The sequence below is a fragment of the Anoplophora glabripennis genome, unplaced genomic scaffold (genome assembly GCF_000390285.2).
Source record: "Anoplophora glabripennis isolate ALB-LARVAE unplaced genomic scaffold, Agla_2.0 scaffold31, whole genome shotgun sequence".
Taxonomy (NCBI): domain Eukaryota; kingdom Metazoa; phylum Arthropoda; class Insecta; order Coleoptera; family Cerambycidae; genus Anoplophora; species Anoplophora glabripennis.
The window spans coordinates 925,616-946,806 of NW_019416897.1; the positions used below are offsets into that span (position 1 = coordinate 925,616).

The 21,191-nt window shown below is 33.7% G+C and overlaps 2 protein-coding genes across 3 annotated transcripts in view; both read right to left on the bottom strand.

Annotated features, from left to right (window-relative positions):
• Positions 1 to 973: 973 nt before the first annotated feature.
• Positions 974 to 15,488, bottom strand: LOC108905712. Of its 2 annotated transcripts, none has more exons than XM_018708695.1 (6): positions 15,308 to 15,488; positions 6,789 to 6,923; positions 4,921 to 5,082; positions 4,260 to 4,535; positions 2,331 to 2,583; positions 974 to 1,611 (listed from the first exon to the last, which is right to left on the bottom strand). In XM_018708695.1, the coding sequence occupies exons 2-6, from the start codon at positions 6,850 to 6,852 to the stop codon at positions 1,167 to 1,169; spliced, it is 1,200 nt and encodes a 399-aa protein (XP_018564211.1). In that variant the 5' UTR covers positions 6,853 to 6,923; positions 15,308 to 15,488; the 3' UTR covers positions 974 to 1,166. The 2 variants fall into 2 exon arrangements, with proteins under 2 accessions (XP_018564211.1, XP_018564212.1); XM_018708696.1 differs by having other exon boundaries at positions 6,789 to 6,926.
• Positions 15,489 to 16,707: 1,219 nt separating this feature from the next.
• LOC108905714 overlaps positions 16,708 to 21,191 on the bottom strand; it is a 40,415-nt gene continuing 35,931 nt past the window's right edge. Inside the window, exons 2-3 of the mRNA XM_018708697.1 lie at positions 20,240 to 20,495; positions 16,708 to 19,275 (exon numbers count right to left, since the gene is read on the bottom strand). Coding sequence (XP_018564213.1) covers positions 18,705 to 19,275; positions 20,240 to 20,495 — 827 coding nt within the window. The 3' untranslated portion in view covers positions 16,708 to 18,704. The remainder of the gene's footprint in view (positions 19,276 to 20,239; positions 20,496 to 21,191) is intronic.

The window sequence follows — 21,191 nt, forward strand, 5'->3', positions numbered from 1 at the left end:
GTATGTGTATACTGAATTACATTATTCTGTATATTTTTTTAGTAAAAGAAAGTATTGTTCATTGTTCGTCATTTAATTTTCCCTATGATCACATTCACTTGAAATAATAACACTTTGTTGGACAAATTTACTACTGACAAAACTGTGATGCTAACCTGAGTACTTCATAATTTATTACTCTTTGCTTTTTTTATTAATTTTATAAAAAAAAATTGAAAATCAAATATTTAAACGAAGGGAGCAGCTTAAATAGGTATTTTTAAAACCCGTTGGTTTTCTTTCCTTTCAGAAAGTTCTTTTCTATTCCAAAAAAATAATATCAACTGAATAGTTTTTATATGTTAATTATTTTATAGCTACTTACCGGTAAATTTGTTTTTTTTAGTCAGTATAGCATGAATATTTGCTGTTTTTAGCACTAAGTACGCTCGACATAATTACACACATTTATGCATCAAAAGATAACTAAAATCGTAAAAAAATCGTTCGACTACACCGACAGCTATAGTAGGATCGTATTCGATGTAAAGTAGAGCAAAAAGTTGTCAGTCTTTTATCAAAGGAAAATCGTGTCATTATTTTTAGGAGGCGTAGGATGAACCATTTCAAATTTAAAATGAAATTGAATGTTAAATCTGAAATACCGCTGCATACGCACTGTGTTCTGGTAGTAGCTGTAGTCGCCCAAGTGCATCGAGTGTACGAAGTGGTCGGTTATACGTCAAATACTAACCTGGCGAGCTTGATCATAAAACAGACAGCGCCTCCAAAAAACAAGTAAACAGTGGCGCGTACAGAGGTAAAATGCAGTACACATGTGGAAATTAAAAAACAAATTGGATTTATAATAAATTACATTTAAAATAAATAGTTTATGAGAATAAAGGAATTTTTGTAGGAACAAGGGTGCTAGACGTGAACTGATCCCTTCGTCCCTTCATAATATATAAATAAATTATTCAATTTCTAAACCCCTTAAAACCGTACTGCACTGGGTCCCTTGACAGACAATGATTTATTACTTTGCATCGAATATGATCTTACTATAGGCAGTTCGCGTGGTTGACAGACGACCCCAATGGCTAGCGGACCGATTGTGATCGCTCTAGTTATTAATAAGATATATTCTATTTCACTTTTCCCTCATCATTTACGTTTACGCTAGCTTACGGAGAAGCTATTCCACGTAGTACGCCTCTAACGTTCAGACGAGGAGTAGTATGAACAACCTCTATAAATTTACTTAAGTCACAGCAGTATGTATACCCTCGACTAGCGTCATTCCAGTTGACCGTGCCCCAACCGTACTGGTCACAGATATTATCACAAAGAATATCATCCTTTAACAACTTCTTCATAAATGGATTATTTATAACGATGATGGCAATTCCCAACTGAGTTTCAGGATCATACACGATTTTCCAAATTTCGCGCGGAACAGGAAATTTGTCTTTAGATACCAAGTAGATTGGCTTGAGGTTTCCTTTGTTATCGGGAAGAGTTAAAACTCTGTAGGTGCCTGTTAGAATCCTAAAAGTACGATTGTACCATTCTGCAGTTTTCCTGATGCTCGCTTCCACACTCTTCCAGTTGCCTCCATTGATAACTTGCCTAGAAATAGAAAAATTATATTGGAAATGAAAGAGTTTTTGATCTATTATTTTTGATTCACCGAAGCCGCAGATTTCAAATTAATATACAGGGTGTCCGGGAAATGTGAGAAATCTCTCGGGTGCAGATAGGGCTTGTACGAAAAATTTTTAAAGGAACTTGCCATCTTATTTTCCCGGACACCGTGTATATGATATAATGCTGTCCGTCATAACAGCTTTACATACCTACAAAAACAAAGAGTCACTTTTAGCATTAACGGATGTCAACTGTGAAAAAAATTAGATTAGAGAATGTTTATTTCAACAAAAACTGTTGTATGCCTTCTTGAGCTTTTTTCTAAAATGTATAGTTCATAAGTACAACAGCATTCTACTCTAAATTCTCAACAATTAGAGGTACGTAATTAAGAAAATTAATTTTTGTTAAAATTTTATATGAATGTTGCTAAAATGAGACATCTGTTCTGTATTAAAATAGAAGTTGTGTTAAATATGGCGCAGATTCAAACACTGTCTTTTTATTTATTCCTTAATTGTTACTCTTGACAATAGCAGCTATATTTTTAACATGGTCAACTATTATTCATTGCCGGAATCCAGAAAAATACAATAAAAGAGTACAATAATAAAGTTAATGCAAATGTGTGAGCTGTATTGCATTGGTAAATGTCTGCAATTCTTTTTAAGTACGCTTATAATTATAACGATGGATCTTACCATTGTGGAGTTGTATTGATTAAATAGAAAGTTGTACGTTTGGAAGTTGCGAGTAGAAAATCGGCGATAGGCGACAAATGGCCTCTTGCGAGGTATGAATTTCTGTTTATATAATACGAGGCAAACCGCGCTGAACCTAGCAGACTACTGAAAGTTGACTTTTGAAAATTTTGAGTATAAGCCAATGAAGCTGCGATGCCAGGTCCTAGCCCATCCGTGCTAAAACCAGGACGATCAGTGATCCTTGCAGAATCTGAAATATATTTTAAAGTGTAATTTGAACTATATTTGCACATTCAAAATTTCTTAGTAGATGCATGGGAAACTAATCAAATAAAAAAGAGCTATACCTACTGTATACCGTTGAAAGAAAATTAAAAATTAGGTATATGAAAATTAAAACAGATCGCGTTTATTTTGTTAAACGGTGAAAGATGTAACTCAAATTGCTCTGTAAATTTTGATCTTTGTTTACGTCATTTATGATATCTGTAACTACGAAAACAGGCAAAAACAAACAAATTTAAACTCAAAAACAATTAAAAACGAAAGGTTATTATCAGCTCGGAAAACAAAACAGATTGATTTTCAAAACTTTTTAATATGCGCGTTATATTTTTATGTGTTTTATTGTATTTTGTTTTTGTCTGCTTTTTTGGTTAGTCCGTAGGTGTATCAGTTGGGACTTGTCACAAAACAGGTGCATATACATCCGAATAAGGTTTCTGTTATGCAAGAGTGCACAACCAACGAGTACAATATTGTCGATGGTTTAATGAACATATAAATATATAATATATAATTTATTGGACCGGACGTTTTATTCCGATGAGGTGTAAGTAGGTAGGTACATTTATCTGGTTATGTAGTAAACAGTTATTAGAATTATAGAGCTTGGGCTGCAGAAAATCCGCATAATTTTATTGAAACATCGTTAAATCCTCAGAAGACAGGTATCTGAGTAGGAGTTTCAAGAAGATGGATAATAGGGCCCTTTTTTTCGGAGAAGCAATAACTGGAGACCGATCAATGCCGTAACATTTTACAATAAGCCCTGGAATTAATACATGACGATGAACTGTAGTATGGGCATGAACAAGATCGAGCTACAGCTCATACTGCAGCAGAACCTATAAGATATCTTCAGGAATTTTATAGTTATTATGGCCTGCTCAAAGCCCTGATCTCATGCCTTTAGATTTTTACCTATTTGGCCATATCAAAAATAAGATATTTAAACGCCCTCTCCACACACTTCAAGAATTGGAAGCAGCAATTGAACATGAAATAAACATAACAACAAATGAACTTGAACGCGTTTTTGAATCCATAAAATGCAGAGTAAATTTGAACATTTATTATAAATTTTGATTAATTAATTAATATAACAAGTTTTTGTTAGCCTAATAAAAAATGTTGTGTTCATGTTAGTATTGTCATTTAAATTAATTTACCTATAATTTATATTTAAATATTGAAAAAAATATAACAAAAACTTTTTGTATTTTATTAACATTATTTTCATTAGTATCTGTAAATGAAAGTGGAGTACAAAAGAGCAATTTTTTAAAGGATAACCTTCCTTAATCAAAAAATACTTTTTTAATATATGTAGAATGGAATAAAAATTCAAAATACCTTAGAGGAGTAAGTATGGTTATAATGTAGGTAAAAATGTAAAAAAATGATGTTTTTCTATTGAAAAAGAAACATATTTTGCAGATTAAAGTTAAAAGTTTGTAAAATAAATCTAAAATCTATTCAACTGGTCAATGATCTATCTGTCTTTAGGGAATTGTGTGTTAATCATTGACTTCATTGTATGTTTGGTTGCCTAACAATAGCGGTCACGTGTGACTCGGGTATTTATGAAGGTTTTTACATCATGTACGATTCACTCACGGGCTTCCTCATCAATTAGGTACTTACACTTGATTTCATTTCCATATAAATTGTGCGCAGTATAAAAAGTTACTCCATTGTCGTCATCGTAGCAGACTTCGATCAAGGTAAACCAATCATTGTTTTTTATCTGATAACCGATCTCTGTAATGTAACCCCAACCATTAGCACATATTGTCCTAGTTTTTCTAATATCTCCTCTTATATCTTTATTGCACCGCAAATCGTCAAAATATATTTTTTTCCGGAAAAGCCTCAATATATTTCCACTTATACACGTAGCGTACGTTGAATTTGAATTAGCTGAAACGTGAATTATGATATCATAAAAATTATACGTTTATAATAATGATGTAAGTGTAATTATATTTGAATGTACTGCCAGTATGATTTTCTGTCAAAAATTTCTTATTTGAGATACATTAAATGAAAAGTTACGCCCTAGGATATATTTGAAAAGCATTAGCATGAAAATAAATATTTATTAACTTAAAATTATGCCAGCTATAAGCAAAAAAAATCTAATTGAATAACAGACTAGGAGACTGACAATTGAAGGTATCACGGGTGTTATAAGATAATAATGCCCTCGGTCAGCATATAGAACGACAAAGTACACTGTCGACTTCGATGCGTTTTATTCATATAACACTCTCAATGTCTTAAGTACAATTTTTATCTTACGTACTTTCAGTCAAATAATTTTTTTTTCCAGTGCAAGCCAAAGTGACGCTCTCTCCTGTGTTTAAATGTACTTCTCCCATTTCGGGTACCACCAACTGAAAGTACGTTGTGTAATTGTGAAACACCAAAGGCAAGTATTTGTCTCTGTTTGCGTTGAGCCTGCATCCTAAAAAAAAAAAAACGAAAAAACTGTTACATCGGGTAAATTTTGAATCTTTTAAAGGAGATTGAACACTAAATATTTCTTCCAAAATTGTTGCGTCTTTTTACTTATAACTAGTATACCATTTTCGATCAGAATTAAATAAATTTTTCAGCTTGTTCATTTTCAACAAACAACTCCGGGCCACATTAGCTCTATTTTACTTCCAACACGGATAAGACGCCCATGAAAATTCATATAATTAATTGTAGCACAAATAGTTCCAACTAAAAGTTGCCTAATAGTATAAAAATGTGACATTTACATACTGATTACCTTATCGATTGTGAAAGTATTACAATACAGGGTGTTAATGAACTTATGTCAAAAATTTAAAGGGGTGAAAAAGGAGCAAAAACTGAGTTAACTGACGTCACAAACTTATATCGGAAGCTTAAGCTCACAGAGAAAAAAGCTAATTAAAATTGTGTTTAAAACTGTTTTGGAACTGCTGAAATACATGTATTTTATGGCGGCGAGTACTTACAAAAAATTCTGTAACACTTTTTACGAGTTTGTAGGTTTCTTATGAAGCCGGACTGTATTCGAAGGTCAGTTTGTAATACATTGTTGTAGTGATTGCTGTGCTGTTTTTCGAGAGTACATTTAATAGCCGTATTTCCAAGTTTTCTTTTGAAAATGGCGCATTTTTTTAGCTATAGCGAATGTTATGATATTCTCATAATTTATGGCGAAGCAAACAAAAATCCCCACAGAGCTTGTCAAGTGTTTAAAGTGCAGCCAACGGAAAAAATACACCATGACAGGTGACAGTTCAACGCGTTTTCATTGTTGACAGTTTTGCTGTGAGTCCAGGAACATCAATTCAGCGCCGTGGTCAAGAACTGGACATTCCGAGAAGCTCTCTACAGCGTATTTTCACGAAAGATTTGCATCTTCATGCTTACAAAGTTCAATTGACTCAGGAACTGACGACGCAGAGCGAAGAAAGTTCGTTGAGTGGATTTTGGAGCAAGTGTATGCTGACTTTTCGAACAAGATCGTCTTCAGCGATGATGTTCACTTTAATTTTGATGGCTTCGTTAATAATAATCGATAAAATTGTCGCATTTGGGGTTCAGGAAATCCACTAGCAATTGTTAAGAAACAAATGCATCCACAACGTGTCACTGTTTGGTGCGGATTTTGGGCTGGAAGCATCATCGAACCATTCTTCATCGGAAATGCTGTTGATCAGGCAATAACAGTTAATGGTGCTCGCTATCGCGACGTGATAATCATTTTTTTGTGACTATATTGCAAGATATTGTTGTAGATGGCATGAGGTTGCAAAAAAACGATGCCATATGCCATACAGTCCGAGAATTCAATTACTTTGATGATCAGAATTGGCGTCCCAGATCATGCAATTTAACGTCGTTGGGTTTTTTCTTTAGGGCTTTTCGATGTCCAAGGTTCATAACAACAAGGCTGACGACACCCACGCTTTGAGGGAAGAAATGGAGCTCTGTATCAACGCTGTATACTTTATGATTAATAAAAAATTACAATTGTTAATTAAAAACCTGTGTTTTCTGTCAAAATTATTTCTTGTGTGAATATTGGGTTTATTAGTTCACTATAATTTTTAAAGGAAGAAATTGTTCCGTTATTTAGCCTATTTTAAAAAACCCTAAATTAAATTTTAATAAAAGATTAATATTACAAACCTTGACAGTAAATTTCAGCGGCAAACAGACCAAAAACTAGCAGCAGACAATATTGAAAGGACATCTTGATCTTGATCTTGAACTAAAATCTTACTTCGAAGCATGTATATTGTTCATCCACTTCGTCAACAATTGCTGCTGATAAAATTTCCATAATTTAATTGTGAGAAAACATTAGGAAAAACTGGTAAAAGTTAGGAGGGACTAAATTCCTTATTTTATTACGATTATCGAACTACACTATAAAGGGCTTCGTAACTGCGTAACCATTGTATACAGTCCATACAATATCTGTTGAGATAGATTTCCAAGGAAAGAACCGAAGAGACATGTCTTCGTAACTGCAAGACACAGTATGCATTGCAAGCTGGTACGGTGAACGCCACGCCGCCAATGTCTTTCTACCTCGGGTACCGAATGCGTTTAATTCCACGAAACTCACGCAGGGGTCTTCTTGGAATTCTATCTCAACAAATATCGTACGGACTGTCGCTGTAGATATGTTACAAAATTTTCTGATAAATTAGAATTTGTTGAGGTTATATGATATTCCTATATATACTAAATGTTTTGTAGTTATAATGCTATTCTTAAACTTCCATTGACATATCGATTCGACAGAACTCCCTCTGAGTTACCTTTACTCGCAAGATAAAGCAAATATATATTCGTTCGGAAGACAGTTATTTGTTATATTACGTGTGCAATATGGTTTCCTCGCTTCGTCGACGTGGTCCTAACGCAGCGGCAGTCCAGGTGATGGGGCCGCAAACCGTATTAGAACACAAAATAACATTAATCGACAGAAGAACACCAATGTTACGTTACATGCATTGTCACAGAAAAATATCTGCAATTAGTACATAATTTTGTTCGCCGAGATTGAAATGGATATTTCTAAATAGATTCTTTTTTTAAAAATGCAAAGCCCTAAGCGTAGTCTAAAGCAAAAAAAATGTATTACATATCTTAAAAAGTTACAATATTTGTGAACCATACGAACACAAAAGATGTGCAGGCATAAAGTAAAAACTAAATGTCTAAAAAAAGCATATATTGTTATAAATCTTAATGATATTTTAACACATTTTTCTATTTCCTTATAATTCAAAATAATTAGATAAAATGGGAGCACTGAAATTAAAATAAAATATTTTGGCAACAAAATATATTTAACCCCTAAAGATGTAAATATATTTGAAAAGGTTTCTGCCTTATTTATTTTTCTGTGAAATCTGAAAACATAGGGAAATAAATGCTACACATTTTTCTTTAAGTTTTGTAAAAATGTTACAAATTGAAGAACATTGCATCATAGACATTATTACAAAAATATTAATGGCAGCCAAAAAAATGTGACACTTGGTAAAATATTTAAAATTTATGTTTTCATCTCTAGCTTCTTTCCTCACTAGAAACTAAATATGCATCTTCACATGAAAAACATCAGATGAAATACGTTCCAACCACTCTCCTATAGGTCAAACTAAAGGTTCTTAAAAATTGAGCATACTATACATTTTTGCACTATTAAAAAAGACTCTTAAAGAGAACTTTTCAGCAATATACAAACTCTGTATGAATTAAAAAATCTATATCGTTTTGGTTTGAATTGCATATGGAATTTGTACACTCAAATAAATATCAATATAGTACAATAATTAATTGTAAAAGTGTTGGCAAGCATAATAAAGGTAATTGACTAATTGGTCCATTGATAAATTGACCAATGATCGTTTCAATAAGCAGAAGTATTTGGTACTTCTGTATTTGGTATTTTCAAGTATTAATAGAGTGTTCCTTTAGAAAGAAAACATTTCGTGTTCTATAGGACATATCATGTTCGATGAGCTTGTCCTAGTTGCAATATTGATGTATGTGACTATCCCAATAGTATGTTACTATTATCTACTTGTACTAGATGGGTTAAAGAAGAGATGGTTTATTTCTGCGAATCCAATGGATTCATTTCTATGGAAGTACCGTGAATGTTTGGTACATTCAACCGCAGTACTAAAAGGAGATGAATTTTTTAATCGAATTCATTTCCAGAATCGTTTAGGAACTTAGTAACAAAGTGAAAGTGAAGAGTATTAAAGACACTATCTATGTCTATCCCAGACTATTTTCCCTAGTTGTCTCAAAATATCTAAAGTTATACCTTAAAAAAAATGATACCAACAATCCATCAAATTACAGACCTATATCGATCATCCCCTGTTTTGCAAAAATTTACGAAATAATATTGAAAAACCAACTTCTTGTATATCTAGAAAATAGCAATCTCTTCAGTCCCAATCAATACGATTTCAAAAGTAATATGACAACTACACTTGCAATAGACAAATTGACTACATTCACAAACAGTGGGTTTGATGAGGGTAAGTATGTGTGTTCGATATTTGTTGACCTCACCAAAGCCTTCAATTGCATCTGTCGCAATATTCTTACTGATAAATTACAATTTTATGGTTGTACTCGCGAAAGCATATCACTTATTCAGTCGTACTTCTGCCATAGACAACAATACGTGGCTCATAACAACTACAAATCAAAAACATTAAATTTGAATTACGGGGTGCCTCAAGGTTCTGTTCTGGGACCACTATTATTCCTATTATATATATAAATGATTTCCCAGCTTCTATAAGAAACGACGCTTTCGCAATTCTTTTCGCTGATGACACTAACTTATCCATAGCCAATAATGTTTTGGATGATCTGATGGTTCATTTCAAATAACTTATACCTAAAAACATCTAAGACCGAAAACTGACAGATTCGTACAGCAAATGTTACATGAATACTTGACATTATTTTTTACCCCATCTAAATACTCCCGGATAAATGCCGAGAAGCCCTGGAACAATACGGCTAAGATTATCCGTCAGGAGAGTAGTTTGTTTCCCACAATTTTGACCATCCAAGTAGATAAACCTCTGTCTGGTGATTCTTCTGACGAATGATCTTAGCTACTGCAATACTAGTCGGGGTATATGTATAATAGCCCGTGAAGTAGTAGTTCCCCACAATATCATTAATTAAGAAGATATTCTTTTTTGAATTATATTTTCATGTTTCTTTTTTAATGTTCGTTCAGTTCTCGACGAAATAAACAATGTGAAATATCCATGATTTAAAAAAACCTGGTTATAGGTAAGAACTGAAAATGTACTCCATCTTAAATCATAAAAAACATGTCCAAATATCACATTTTTTGGAGAAGCATCCGGCCTAAAAATATCACCCTATACGGACGGAACTAATTTGAAGTTGGCGGAAGGATACATTTGTCATAGAGTCCCCAGCGGGCCATGATCGGGTCGGATGAAGTTATGAGAGCCCGAGTGCACTAGATCACCTCTTGCCGGGCTAAGCGAGGACAGTGGGAAGTCCACGCATCCTGCGAGGCTACGCTCCGCAGGAATTACGATCCTTGGCGGAATTTATAAATCTATAAATTGGAAAATAAACGGGTACAATTTTGCTACAACAGTTTTTCATTGAGTTTATGATAATATAGATGTTTTTAAGCAGCCTTCAAACAACTTGCAGTTGACGTTTCGAGAGGCATATAGCTCTCTTCTTCAGAAGGATCCATTAAACTGAAAATTAAATCCTCTGGCTGACATTTTATTTGCCATGTGCACCGATCTATGGCGTTCTGGTACTTGACTTGTGTTGTTCCAGACTTTGATTTTTGGACATGAGCTGTCTCCAAGTTTCAGGTAGATTTAGCGACTCATCTCCATTGAAATTATCTCAATTCTTCCGAATTTCTATTGCCGACCTGTAGCATATTAACCAAAATATTGTCCCTCTCACCAAAATCCTTGTGTTAGTTAGGACATTCAGAAACGGCAGGATGCTAGTTTCTTCCACCTCCATGGTGGTGCTGAAGTCTGGATGTATTGAGGAATCCATCAAAACCCACTAGGACATCATCTGGATCTAGATGAATTGATCTTGTCAATCAAATCTCCAGCGTTTTGATATAGTGTGGCATGTACCGAGCTGGTGGATGAGTGAGTGATTCAACTGCGTGGACTATTGCCCAGAGTAATACGTTTGGCTTGTGGATCTTTGGAAGGCAATAATATCGGAGTGTCATTAAATCACTCGGAATATGGCCCCTATGTAGCTTCTGAGGAATGTGAGTTGCTCGAATGGTTGTCGCCATCTCTTTCTCAGCTTTCTTGATAGGGATCTTCTCCGGATCCTGCAGGAAGGTGTCCACTTTGGATATGTACTCTTGTGTCCAATTCGTATTTTCTTCGGCGGTTGGAAGTATCAAATTTTTATCAGTTCCTTGATCGTTAGAACTTTTGGTTTGAGAGCTTGACAATTCATATGTATGCTGCTTCTTATCTTTGTTCTTCCATAACTCCTTGGAGGAGGTGTCGAGTTATGGGTTTCAAGGTGCTGATGATTTCCTCTTTAGAAATATTGTGGGTGCCTTTGATATAGAGGTTGAGACTTCTCTAGATTTGTTGGTGTGTGGTGGTTCTTCGAGAAGCATTTTCTCAACTTGTCAACTTCAACTTCATGTAATGGAAAACAGTCGAATATCGAGTATGATTTTAAATCTGAATGCCTTCCACCACAAAAAAAAATAAAAATTAGTGTAGAAGTGTAGAAGACGAACATCACTAAAATAAACGAATCTGAACCCATTTCGCCGAAGATTATTTCTGATGCTTGAAATGAACATGAACTACCTTCTTTGCGTTCGGCTGTGCCGAAAACATGCGTAAAAAATATGAGTCCTATAAAAATTATTACATAATACAAGAGACGTGCGAGCACACGTCGAACTCTGCAAGAAGTTCGTAGGGAGCGGCAACGCGCCCCACAAATGAGAGTCAGCCCGCAATAAACTTATAAATCGCGTTTTATGGCTTTATGGTCTCTCCACGCAGAACTAAATTGGGCAGAGAGGAACCCTCGCGCTTAAGCAAGGTATTCAAATCACAGTTTTACAAATTCTCGCAGCTTGTTTGCGTGCCCGCCGTTATCAAGTGGGCCTTGTAAACGGTCCGGGCCGCGTTACGCGCGGATATCATGATTTATGTGCCGCGGTTGGGGGGGAATTTTTATGACGAATTGAGTGGATATATTTTTTTCGTTGTAACATCCGATTTACTCAATTGGAATGCTACAAGTTTCGTAACAGAATTTTACCTTGAAATAGGCTATTGTTTACGCCGAAATCTTCGTAAACAACAGGCATTCCCAGGGTTCTCGCTTCCGACGGCTTTGCAGATGGGTGAATGGGGTTGTCGGACGCCTTTCTCATAGAACCATCCACTACGAATGGTCGGGGAATACCTAGACACGCTAGTGGGTCTGTCTCCATTTGAATAGGCTGTTCTGTTAAGAAGTTGGCAAACTCTACTGCTTTTTAAGCTGGGCTTTAGCCCTTAGGGTATTTACCACAGACATGGAAAGTCGTGAGTAAATTGGATGGTTAGGCGGCTGGTCTAATTCGAACGGTGAGCTCTCAGCATATTTTTTACAATGTTCTGAATGGACAAGAGATTTATTTTTGTAAGTGTATACAATATATGTCACTATGTAGTTAAAGTTTGACTTCCATCTTCGAATCCGGAAAAAGTACTTTTGATTTTGGGTCTTATTACCTCGTAAATAAGCAAGGATGACTTCAAAATAATGAAAGGCAATGAATACACTTCAATTCAGATTCTGTACTCACTCTGGCTAAAGACCCTCTCTGGTTACAGAACTGCGAGATACCAAAGTCGACGTTCGATCAAAGGTCAGGGTGGCTCCGCGAATTCTCGGGTACTACTGTTCGGTTTGGATCCTGATATCTCTGAACTCGGAACATGGCTGTTGATTTGACTGAGGTAACTCGGTCGCATGCCCCAACTCGAATTTCATGGCACTCCTCTCGTTTTCGCGAAAATTTGTAAACGAGTAACATTTTGGTGTTAGACAATCAGCTGTATCGAACATGAGGTCCTGATGGTCATGGCAAAGCTTATGGAATCTTCTTTGCAGGGAAATTCAGCTCAAAATCATTTTGTAGTATTTTACAGTCGGATTGAAAGTCCACTTTAAAGTAATGTTTCGTGTCGTCTACATACAGTAAGCACAATTTCAATAGCAGTCTAAGTAAGTAAATGTGTAAAGAGTGGTCCCAAGGTAGAGCCCTACGGCACTATAGATTTTATGTTATAGATTTGTTATTTCACTAAAGTACGATTTGAAGAGGCTTAAAAGAGTGATAAAGATAAACCAGCATTATTTTGTTACATTGCGATAATTAGCAAGTGAGAAATTTTAGTTCTAGTGACTTCACTGCAAGATAATGCGTTATTGTCAAATAAAACGGCGTTTTCTTTTATTTTATTAAATACACTTTCTCAAAAGTGTTGCGCAAAGTATATAAAATGCATTTTTGGTTTTTGGATCATTTTATTTAAACAAGAAGAAATTTATAATTCCGAGAAACGTAAACAATTCCAGCTTATGATTCGTGTCACTTGAGTGAGCCTATTGCTCAGTGAAAAATTATGTAGCCCAGTGACTGATATACAGGCTGTTTCAGAAAGACCTCCCGTAAATACAGGGGATGATAGTACGACAAAAAAAATAAGAATTGTTTGTCTTATGAACTATATGTCTATCTCCTCTTGTTTTCGAGATACAGAAACACAAAATAAAATTTTTTAAATAGAATAGTCACTAAAATCACTAAAATTTTGATATAAAGTTAAGTAGAGTTCAAAATATTACTAGGAATGTATGCGTTGTTTATGAGACATCCTCGATAAGCTTTGACATAAGCCTACTTTGAGAAAAGTCACTTATACACCGTAATAATATAAGAGTTTAATTAAAAGCCTTTCTTTCTCGAAAACCGTCCACATTAGGAAGTTCTAACAAGAGTACATTATTTTTAGAAAATAAAATTGTTCATTAGAAATTGGAGCCTAAATAGTAAAAAACCTAACCTTAAAAAAAATAGAACTTAAAATGTAATAGGAATGTACCATACAACTAGCGCCCTCTATGAAATATCCAAAAAATAATTAGACTAGAGTATTTAGCTTATTTAAAAAACCCTAAATACCAAATTTCATAAAAATATTTCGCACCGTTTGGGAATTTTCGTAAAAATTCTATTTAAAAAATTGTATTCTGTCGCTCTGTATCTTGAAAACAAGAGGAGATAGACATAGTTCATAAAACAAAAAAATTTTTGTCGTATTTTCACCCCCTGTATATGTCTTTCTGAAAGAGCCTGTATAAGATGATAACTCGCTTTTTCAGCAAAATTTCTACGCCTCTAACTTTAAAAGAACTGAGTTAAAAAGATTTTTTTATTATTCATCCTATTTGTAAGAATAAGATATTGTCGTTTCTATGTTTACATTTTGAAGTTATTCGGTTTTTTATAAAATAAAGCGATATGTGAACAAAAAATTGTATAAATAAAATTGTATAACTCGAAAATGAAACGCATTACGTAAAATGACAAGAACATTTTTTCAAAGTAAATATTCAAAAATATTTGTCAGAATCGTAGGAATTAAAATTTTTTCTAAATTCTCTACCTTCGCAACAAAGTATTTCAGAAAAAAATATATGGGGCTGTGAATCCCCCATTATTACCATGAATTCCACGTGCTCTCCAAGTTTGTTCGTTCATTTTTGTTGCCCCTGTATATACCTACGTTTATGTATTATAAAATCGTATAATATTTGTTATTTTAATAATAAAAAAATCGAATTTTCTCTCAAAATATGCACAGGCCATCTACCTTTGAGTAGAAAAACTAACTGTGTGGGTTCATAAACAGTCTTTGTATAGCCTGCACGTGCTTGTTATCTTACCAATTTTAATCGAAAGAGGTCGCCTCCTGAATCAAACGTTTTTAATTATCTATTTTTAATCCAGTGAATCATGATTCGTTGTAGCTATTTATCAATTATTTGCATTTTCTAAAACTTGGCAAGAAGAATTACTGTCCAGGTGTAAAAATAAATTATTATCTTATTTATTCAGTTATTTACAATATTCCAGAACAATAATACAGCTATTAAAATTAAAAAAAATTAAAATTCAGTACCAAATATCAGCATTGTAAAATTGACTTAATATATCTAAGATTACAGTTAGTCATCTGATTTAAGTGAATTATAACTGGAACATATATCGTACAAAGGAAAATATTTAAGTATCTTTATTTGTCCGCGGTGAAATAAATTATTAGGTATCTACTTCGAGTGTGCAGCGACGGAGCATACAAATTTTATCTTTTCTTATATATGAGGACAGTCAATTTTGTTATTTAAAAGTTATTTATATTATATCATAATAAAAACACACAGGAATGACATTTTCCTCTGTTTTCTAGATTTGAAACGTTAAACCTTTTAAGAAGATCTCCTTAAGGAAAACCTCTAAGTGTGTGGGATATCTTAATAAATAGTATAAATAAAACTCTTTACATTATATATGACATTTACAAAAAAATATTTGAAAATCTTACCTCTGCTATATGTAGATCAAACGCATGCACTTTTCACAGTAGTGTATGAATGAACATTCGCGTATATTAAGTATGTTTATTTAAACATTAGATACGAAAGATACAGTACAGAAGTCAGAGCAGTTAGTTAATTTCATTAACATTAGTCAGCATGAGTTTGCCTGCAATTTACTAATTTCTTTATTCATTGTTATCTTAGCATTTTCTAACAATGATCATTATTAAAAAGAAAATTTAGCCACCTTTTGAAAGTTCATTGAATATTCGGAATTTCTATTCGGTGTTACTAAAAAAAAAAACAGAATTCTTATTATGCGTATAGAACAGGATTTCTAGTTTTCGTAGTGGAATATAGTGAAATTTCAGATCCGCCCAATAGATGGAGCGTGGAGATGAAGTTTAATTTTAGCATTAGTGAAATATATAGTTTACAAGGTGTTAATCTAATAAAATTAATTCCTAAATTACTTAAAAGTCATATAATCTTTTTGATAAGAAATATCTAAAGAAATAATTTCATAAATAAGTTACTAATTAATATAAAGGGCCTAGCCGGATAAAATAATGAAAATTGCCCCGGAGTGTATCGAGACGAAAAAAATACTGGCATGTTCAGCATGAAAAATGGTAGTTCTATGAAAATTTTCAGCCCAGCAAATGCAAACCTTACCTCAAAAAAAATTAATTTGTGCTTTTCCGTATTTTAGCCATATCTCGGCTCACCAAATTTAACGTTTTTGTTTTTAAATTAAACATTTTGTTTGGCCCTACAAGGTGATATTCCCTCTAACCCACTAAAAATGTGGATTTTTTTTCTCTTTTATATTTATTGAAAAAGTATTCTGAATGTTTTTCATGTTTTTAAAGTCGATGGAACGTGAAAATGAATCACAATGACAACGATAAGACATTTTAAAGGGCAAGACAAATCTTCCTCGACTGTGCTGCATAACAGCTGGGTTTCTTCGTTTCTTGTTAATCAATTTGGAAAAAGGTACGTCTCTAGTCATTCTACTAAAGAAACGATCTTGTCTCAAATAAAACTTGATGAAAACAAAGAAAATACCTTGGCCATTGATGAACTCAAAGATGGAGTCGGAAGAAAATTTCATTTCTAAAAATTAACATCAGGTGAAATAATGGATTTTCCAGAATTGGCCGAGGAAGACCAAAATTCAAATCGAAGTAGTCTCTGAAATAATTCTAATGGGCCGTCACAGTGAGACACCCTGTATGTACCAGCAAAACCGTGAAGGCAATTTTCTGATATACTATTCCATACATAACCCTAATCAATAAAAAAATTATAAATTTTAATTAAAACCTTTTGTATCAAATTCTTTGTATGTTCTCCAAATGGATAGGAACTGAAACAGCTTTTAAAAAAATATACGTTTATTTATGTCTATAATGTTACAATTTCGCTACAACAACATTATATTTCCTAACTAGACTGGTAACTTTTTAACTTAAACATAACTCTTAATCTATCTTTCAGTCATTTAAAATATACCTAGTATATTTCTAAAGTATGACATTATAATCGAAATACTTAACTAAATGTTTCCCTAGAATGTGGATATTTTGGTAAATTTCGACTTTAAGAAAAAAATTTGTTAATTGTACCTACTATCTAATTTAAAATCCATGTTTTACATCCATTTTTTAGAGAAGACAATTAGTTATTTAAACATCTAATGCTAATAATTTACTAAAATGCATAATTGAACATTATTTATCGGTACTTAGGGCAGTGACAATTATGCCTTGTTTTAACTGATGAGAACAATACAACTAACTAGGGAAATATGTTTTGTTTTCTGATAAATTAATAATAACTTGTCAAGTAACCACAATAAATTTAAAAGGGATAAGATTATTGAAGAATTAAATCAAAGAAAACAAAGCAAAATGCAACCGTTGATGTCTTTTTTTTAACATTCTTTATTACAAAATATCTGCTTATTCATTACTTTTAGCGTGGCTGCATTTGCTACACATGTGAATTATAATACTGAGAGGTTACAAATAACTGCAAAATCACAACAAAATCGATTGTTTTTATCATTTTTATTTATATAAGGATGACGCATGTGTAGATTTTACGGGGAGAAAGATTATTGTTATTTCAAAATTTTTAAGCGCAGAAAATGTACGAAAATGTACAATTTTAAGTAGATACAAAAATTATAAATTTAAAAGTAAAATATTCTGTTTATTGTGGAAAGCTTCTTTTGTAATATTAACGCAAGGAGATACCAAAATTCAGTACCTACTAAGCAATACTTGGGAAACAATTGCTCAAAACAATGTCGAAACTGTCCATTGCAGGCACTGAATTTATAACATGATTTACAAATTACTTTTTAACAAAAAATTATCTAGTCACCCATGATTGACCACAAGCCACTGTGACTGAAACAATATCTTTTGGTGGAATTCGATTTAAATATATATTTCTACTTCCTCTTCCTCAATTATTTTTTTCTTCGATAACGGAGAATGTGTAAATTACATGAATTGGTAATGAAAGTAAATCTGATAACATTCTAGTGTCTTTCACAGAAAGAACAAAACCTGTATGAATCCAAAATTATTACCAATTTCATTAGGTATAGTCGATGGAGATGGTGAAGGGGGTGAGGTCTTCAATTAAAATATATTTTTTTAATGTCACTAATTTTTTAGACATTTTTTTAATCCAGCATACCAACCTGTCACCCAAGGAAATCGGATCATAAAAAAGTCAGATTGAATGAAGAAGCCAAAAAGCAGCCAAAAATGTTAAAGAACATGGATGAAACATGAATGAAGAAGCTGAAGGTCTATGTTAAAAGAAGAAGGTGATGACAATGATGATGGTGATAATGACAATGATGATGACAATGGTAGAAGGAAGATGAAGAAAGCTCTTTTTTCCAATAGTGCTACATATTTGGGCAGATACAATTTGTAGTACGTATGTCACAGTGGCAGGTGTATGTTTGAATACGTTAAAAATTAATGTTGTCAAACAACTTTAAAATCTGTGTATTCAGATTAAAAAAATTATGTAACCTTTATTTTTGAACAGAGTATTGCTCGAATCTGTTTCTACCTTAGTAATGTATGTAATGAATTGTTCCAGGTTTTCGTTGATTGTCAAAACATAACTCATCTAAAATAACGTTTTGTAAGATATTACCTAATTGTCTTTGGAAAGCACCACATAATGAGAGGTCTATTTACTATACACTGAATTGCCTACTCCACTAGTTGTACTTACTAGCAACCCTACCAACATTATTTAAAACAGCAACAACACAGAAGAAAATAACAATCCTTGGACAGAACCTGTCACATCTAGTTCCGTCGAATTATCAGAGAGCTAGTCCAAAAACTAAAAAAAAAACTACTATTAACTAAGCGCAAGCAGAGGTTCGCTTAATTCTTTGGTAAGATTCTCCTTCTTCGCCAACTTAGCTCTGTGTTTCTTTTCTGGGGGCAGCAGAGCTAACTTCCTTTTGGACTTGGACATCTTCTTCTCTGGCTCAGGCTCAGTTGTGGTATCGGATTCCAAATCCAACAGAGCTAGGCTCTCTATAATATTATTAGGCTTGTTGTGTATGGGTTTATTCATAGGAGCCGGTTCCTCAGTACCATTCTTGTTCACGTACACAACGACGTACTGGGAGTACTGCCTATCGGAAGGAGTATTGATGTCGGCGAAGTCCTTGAAGTTCGCGAACTGCTCGTGCTTGTACGGCTTGGGGTTTGGACGTCCTCCGTAGAACGAAGGCCTGCCGTGCCCGTTGTGGAAGAACTCGCTGAAGTCGCTATAGGCCGTTTGTTCAGCTTGTTCGGCGTCGTTCTCGTTGTAAAAAGTGCCTCCTTTTATCACGCCGAAATTGCCGGATCCTAGGAGGTCGTGGGTCTTTGGGGCGGGGTTCGAGGCGGATTGGTGGTAACCTTCCTTGAAGCCGGCAAACCTGAAGATAAAAAACAAGATAAAATATCTAAGTAAACTGTAAACGCTGTAAGAACTTCAAATAGGGACCAGAATAGTTCCTTGCAGTACTCAAAAAATCTGTTTAATAAAACAGTGAAAACGATTTAAAAAAAAAAATTAGTCTAGTCTGGGAATGGTTCTACTAAGAATCTGGTGTACGTATCCTTAATCAGCATCACTGGAAACCTCTTTATCTCAAATGTCATTAATTTATAACGGTTTTTCAGGAAAAATCGGAAATGCCTGAAGATAAATATTCAATTACTGACATCGGTGATTATATTTGGCAAATAATAGAGTTTGTCAGTCGGTCTAAAGATGTGATAATATTAGGTTGTCTGAGATTATAAAAGCAAGTTATATGCAGATTCTATCATTTACCAATCACAATGGAATAAGAGGTAGAGGAGTTAAACTCAAAGAAACTATAACGAAGATGCAGTAGGCATCCAATAATGAAATTGGAAGAAAGACCTCGAGCAAGATGTGTTCAAAACTTGTGTAATGGTACGTGAATTGACAGATACCAATACAATCTGGCTAGGTTTTGTTCAAGTACGTACAACGTCTTTCCTGGGACCATAGTCAGCTTTTGGCATTCTTTATGGAAGAAGAACATTGCAAATATTGGAACTCAGTACCACGAAGGCCCGTGCTAGTGCAAATTTTGACCGTTTCCCCGCAAAAGTTATCTAATGAAAAGCTAAGTATAAACTGGACCACAGCTCGAAAAAACTCAACACTACGATTGAAAATGAGCCTCACTTTTGACTTTGGAAATAAATAAATAGACAGTGAGAAACACAACAGACCATTATTGGTCCCAGTACTTCAAAACTGTTTGGAGAACCGACCCACGAGAAAGTACAAGAATAAAGATACTTATCTTTACACCTCTGACATAGTATTCAATTTCCTTTTACTAATTCTACTCAATTTATTACCTAACAGGAGCTTCAAACACTTGCTGGAAGGGTGGTTGGGCTCTTTGACTGTATGCTCCTTCCTGGTACTCTAAGAATGGTCTCGAATGACCCAGAGACTGGCTGAATGCAGGGTAGAAGCTGTTCTCGCTCTCCTGTTGCTCTTTCTGCTCTTGCACGGTGGACCCTTGTGGTTGATGGTCCATATCCTCCATGTACATGTCGCTGTCATCTTCTGTGTATGATGACTGTTGGGGAGATGAATTGATGTTTGATCCTGAAAAAAGAAATATAAATGTAAGAGTTAAATGAAGTAAGTTTTTATTATATACATAGTTAATTTAATGTAATATACATTTTTAATTTTATTTATAGCCAGGAGGAACAGATGACATTACCTGCGATGGGTATTAAAAGAATACGGATATGCCTAATTGAATATGTATTTTTGTATTTTTTAATACATTATCTTATTGCTATGCTACATACTAATAAGTAGGTATATTGGGTGATTAGAAAAACTTTTATCTTACTTTCCTCTAAAATGTTTTAGATATCTGAATAATTGTGATAATATGTATGTAACAACGTACAAAAAGCTTGGAGGCTATAGACAAAGTAATATACCTTTATTATCGAAAACAACTTAAATCGGGATTAATTTTTTTATTTGAAAGTCAACGATGAGTAGTGGAATTGTTTTTTAATTATAAATAAGTTTTTTAGTACAGAAAAGTACCAAAAATAAAAAAATTGCAAGTAGGGAGAAAAATTCTAGTTTTCCAAACTCCCATATTATTAAAAAGTAATAATATTTATTAGCAAATTAACCACAGCTAAATACGTTGATCATAAAAACTGCAAGGTTATACGGAGTATGAGTAAAAATAATGCTTAATTGATTTATATTCCATATTTATGACATTACAACAATGTTATACAATATCCAGTGGACAAGGACATGCTAAATCCT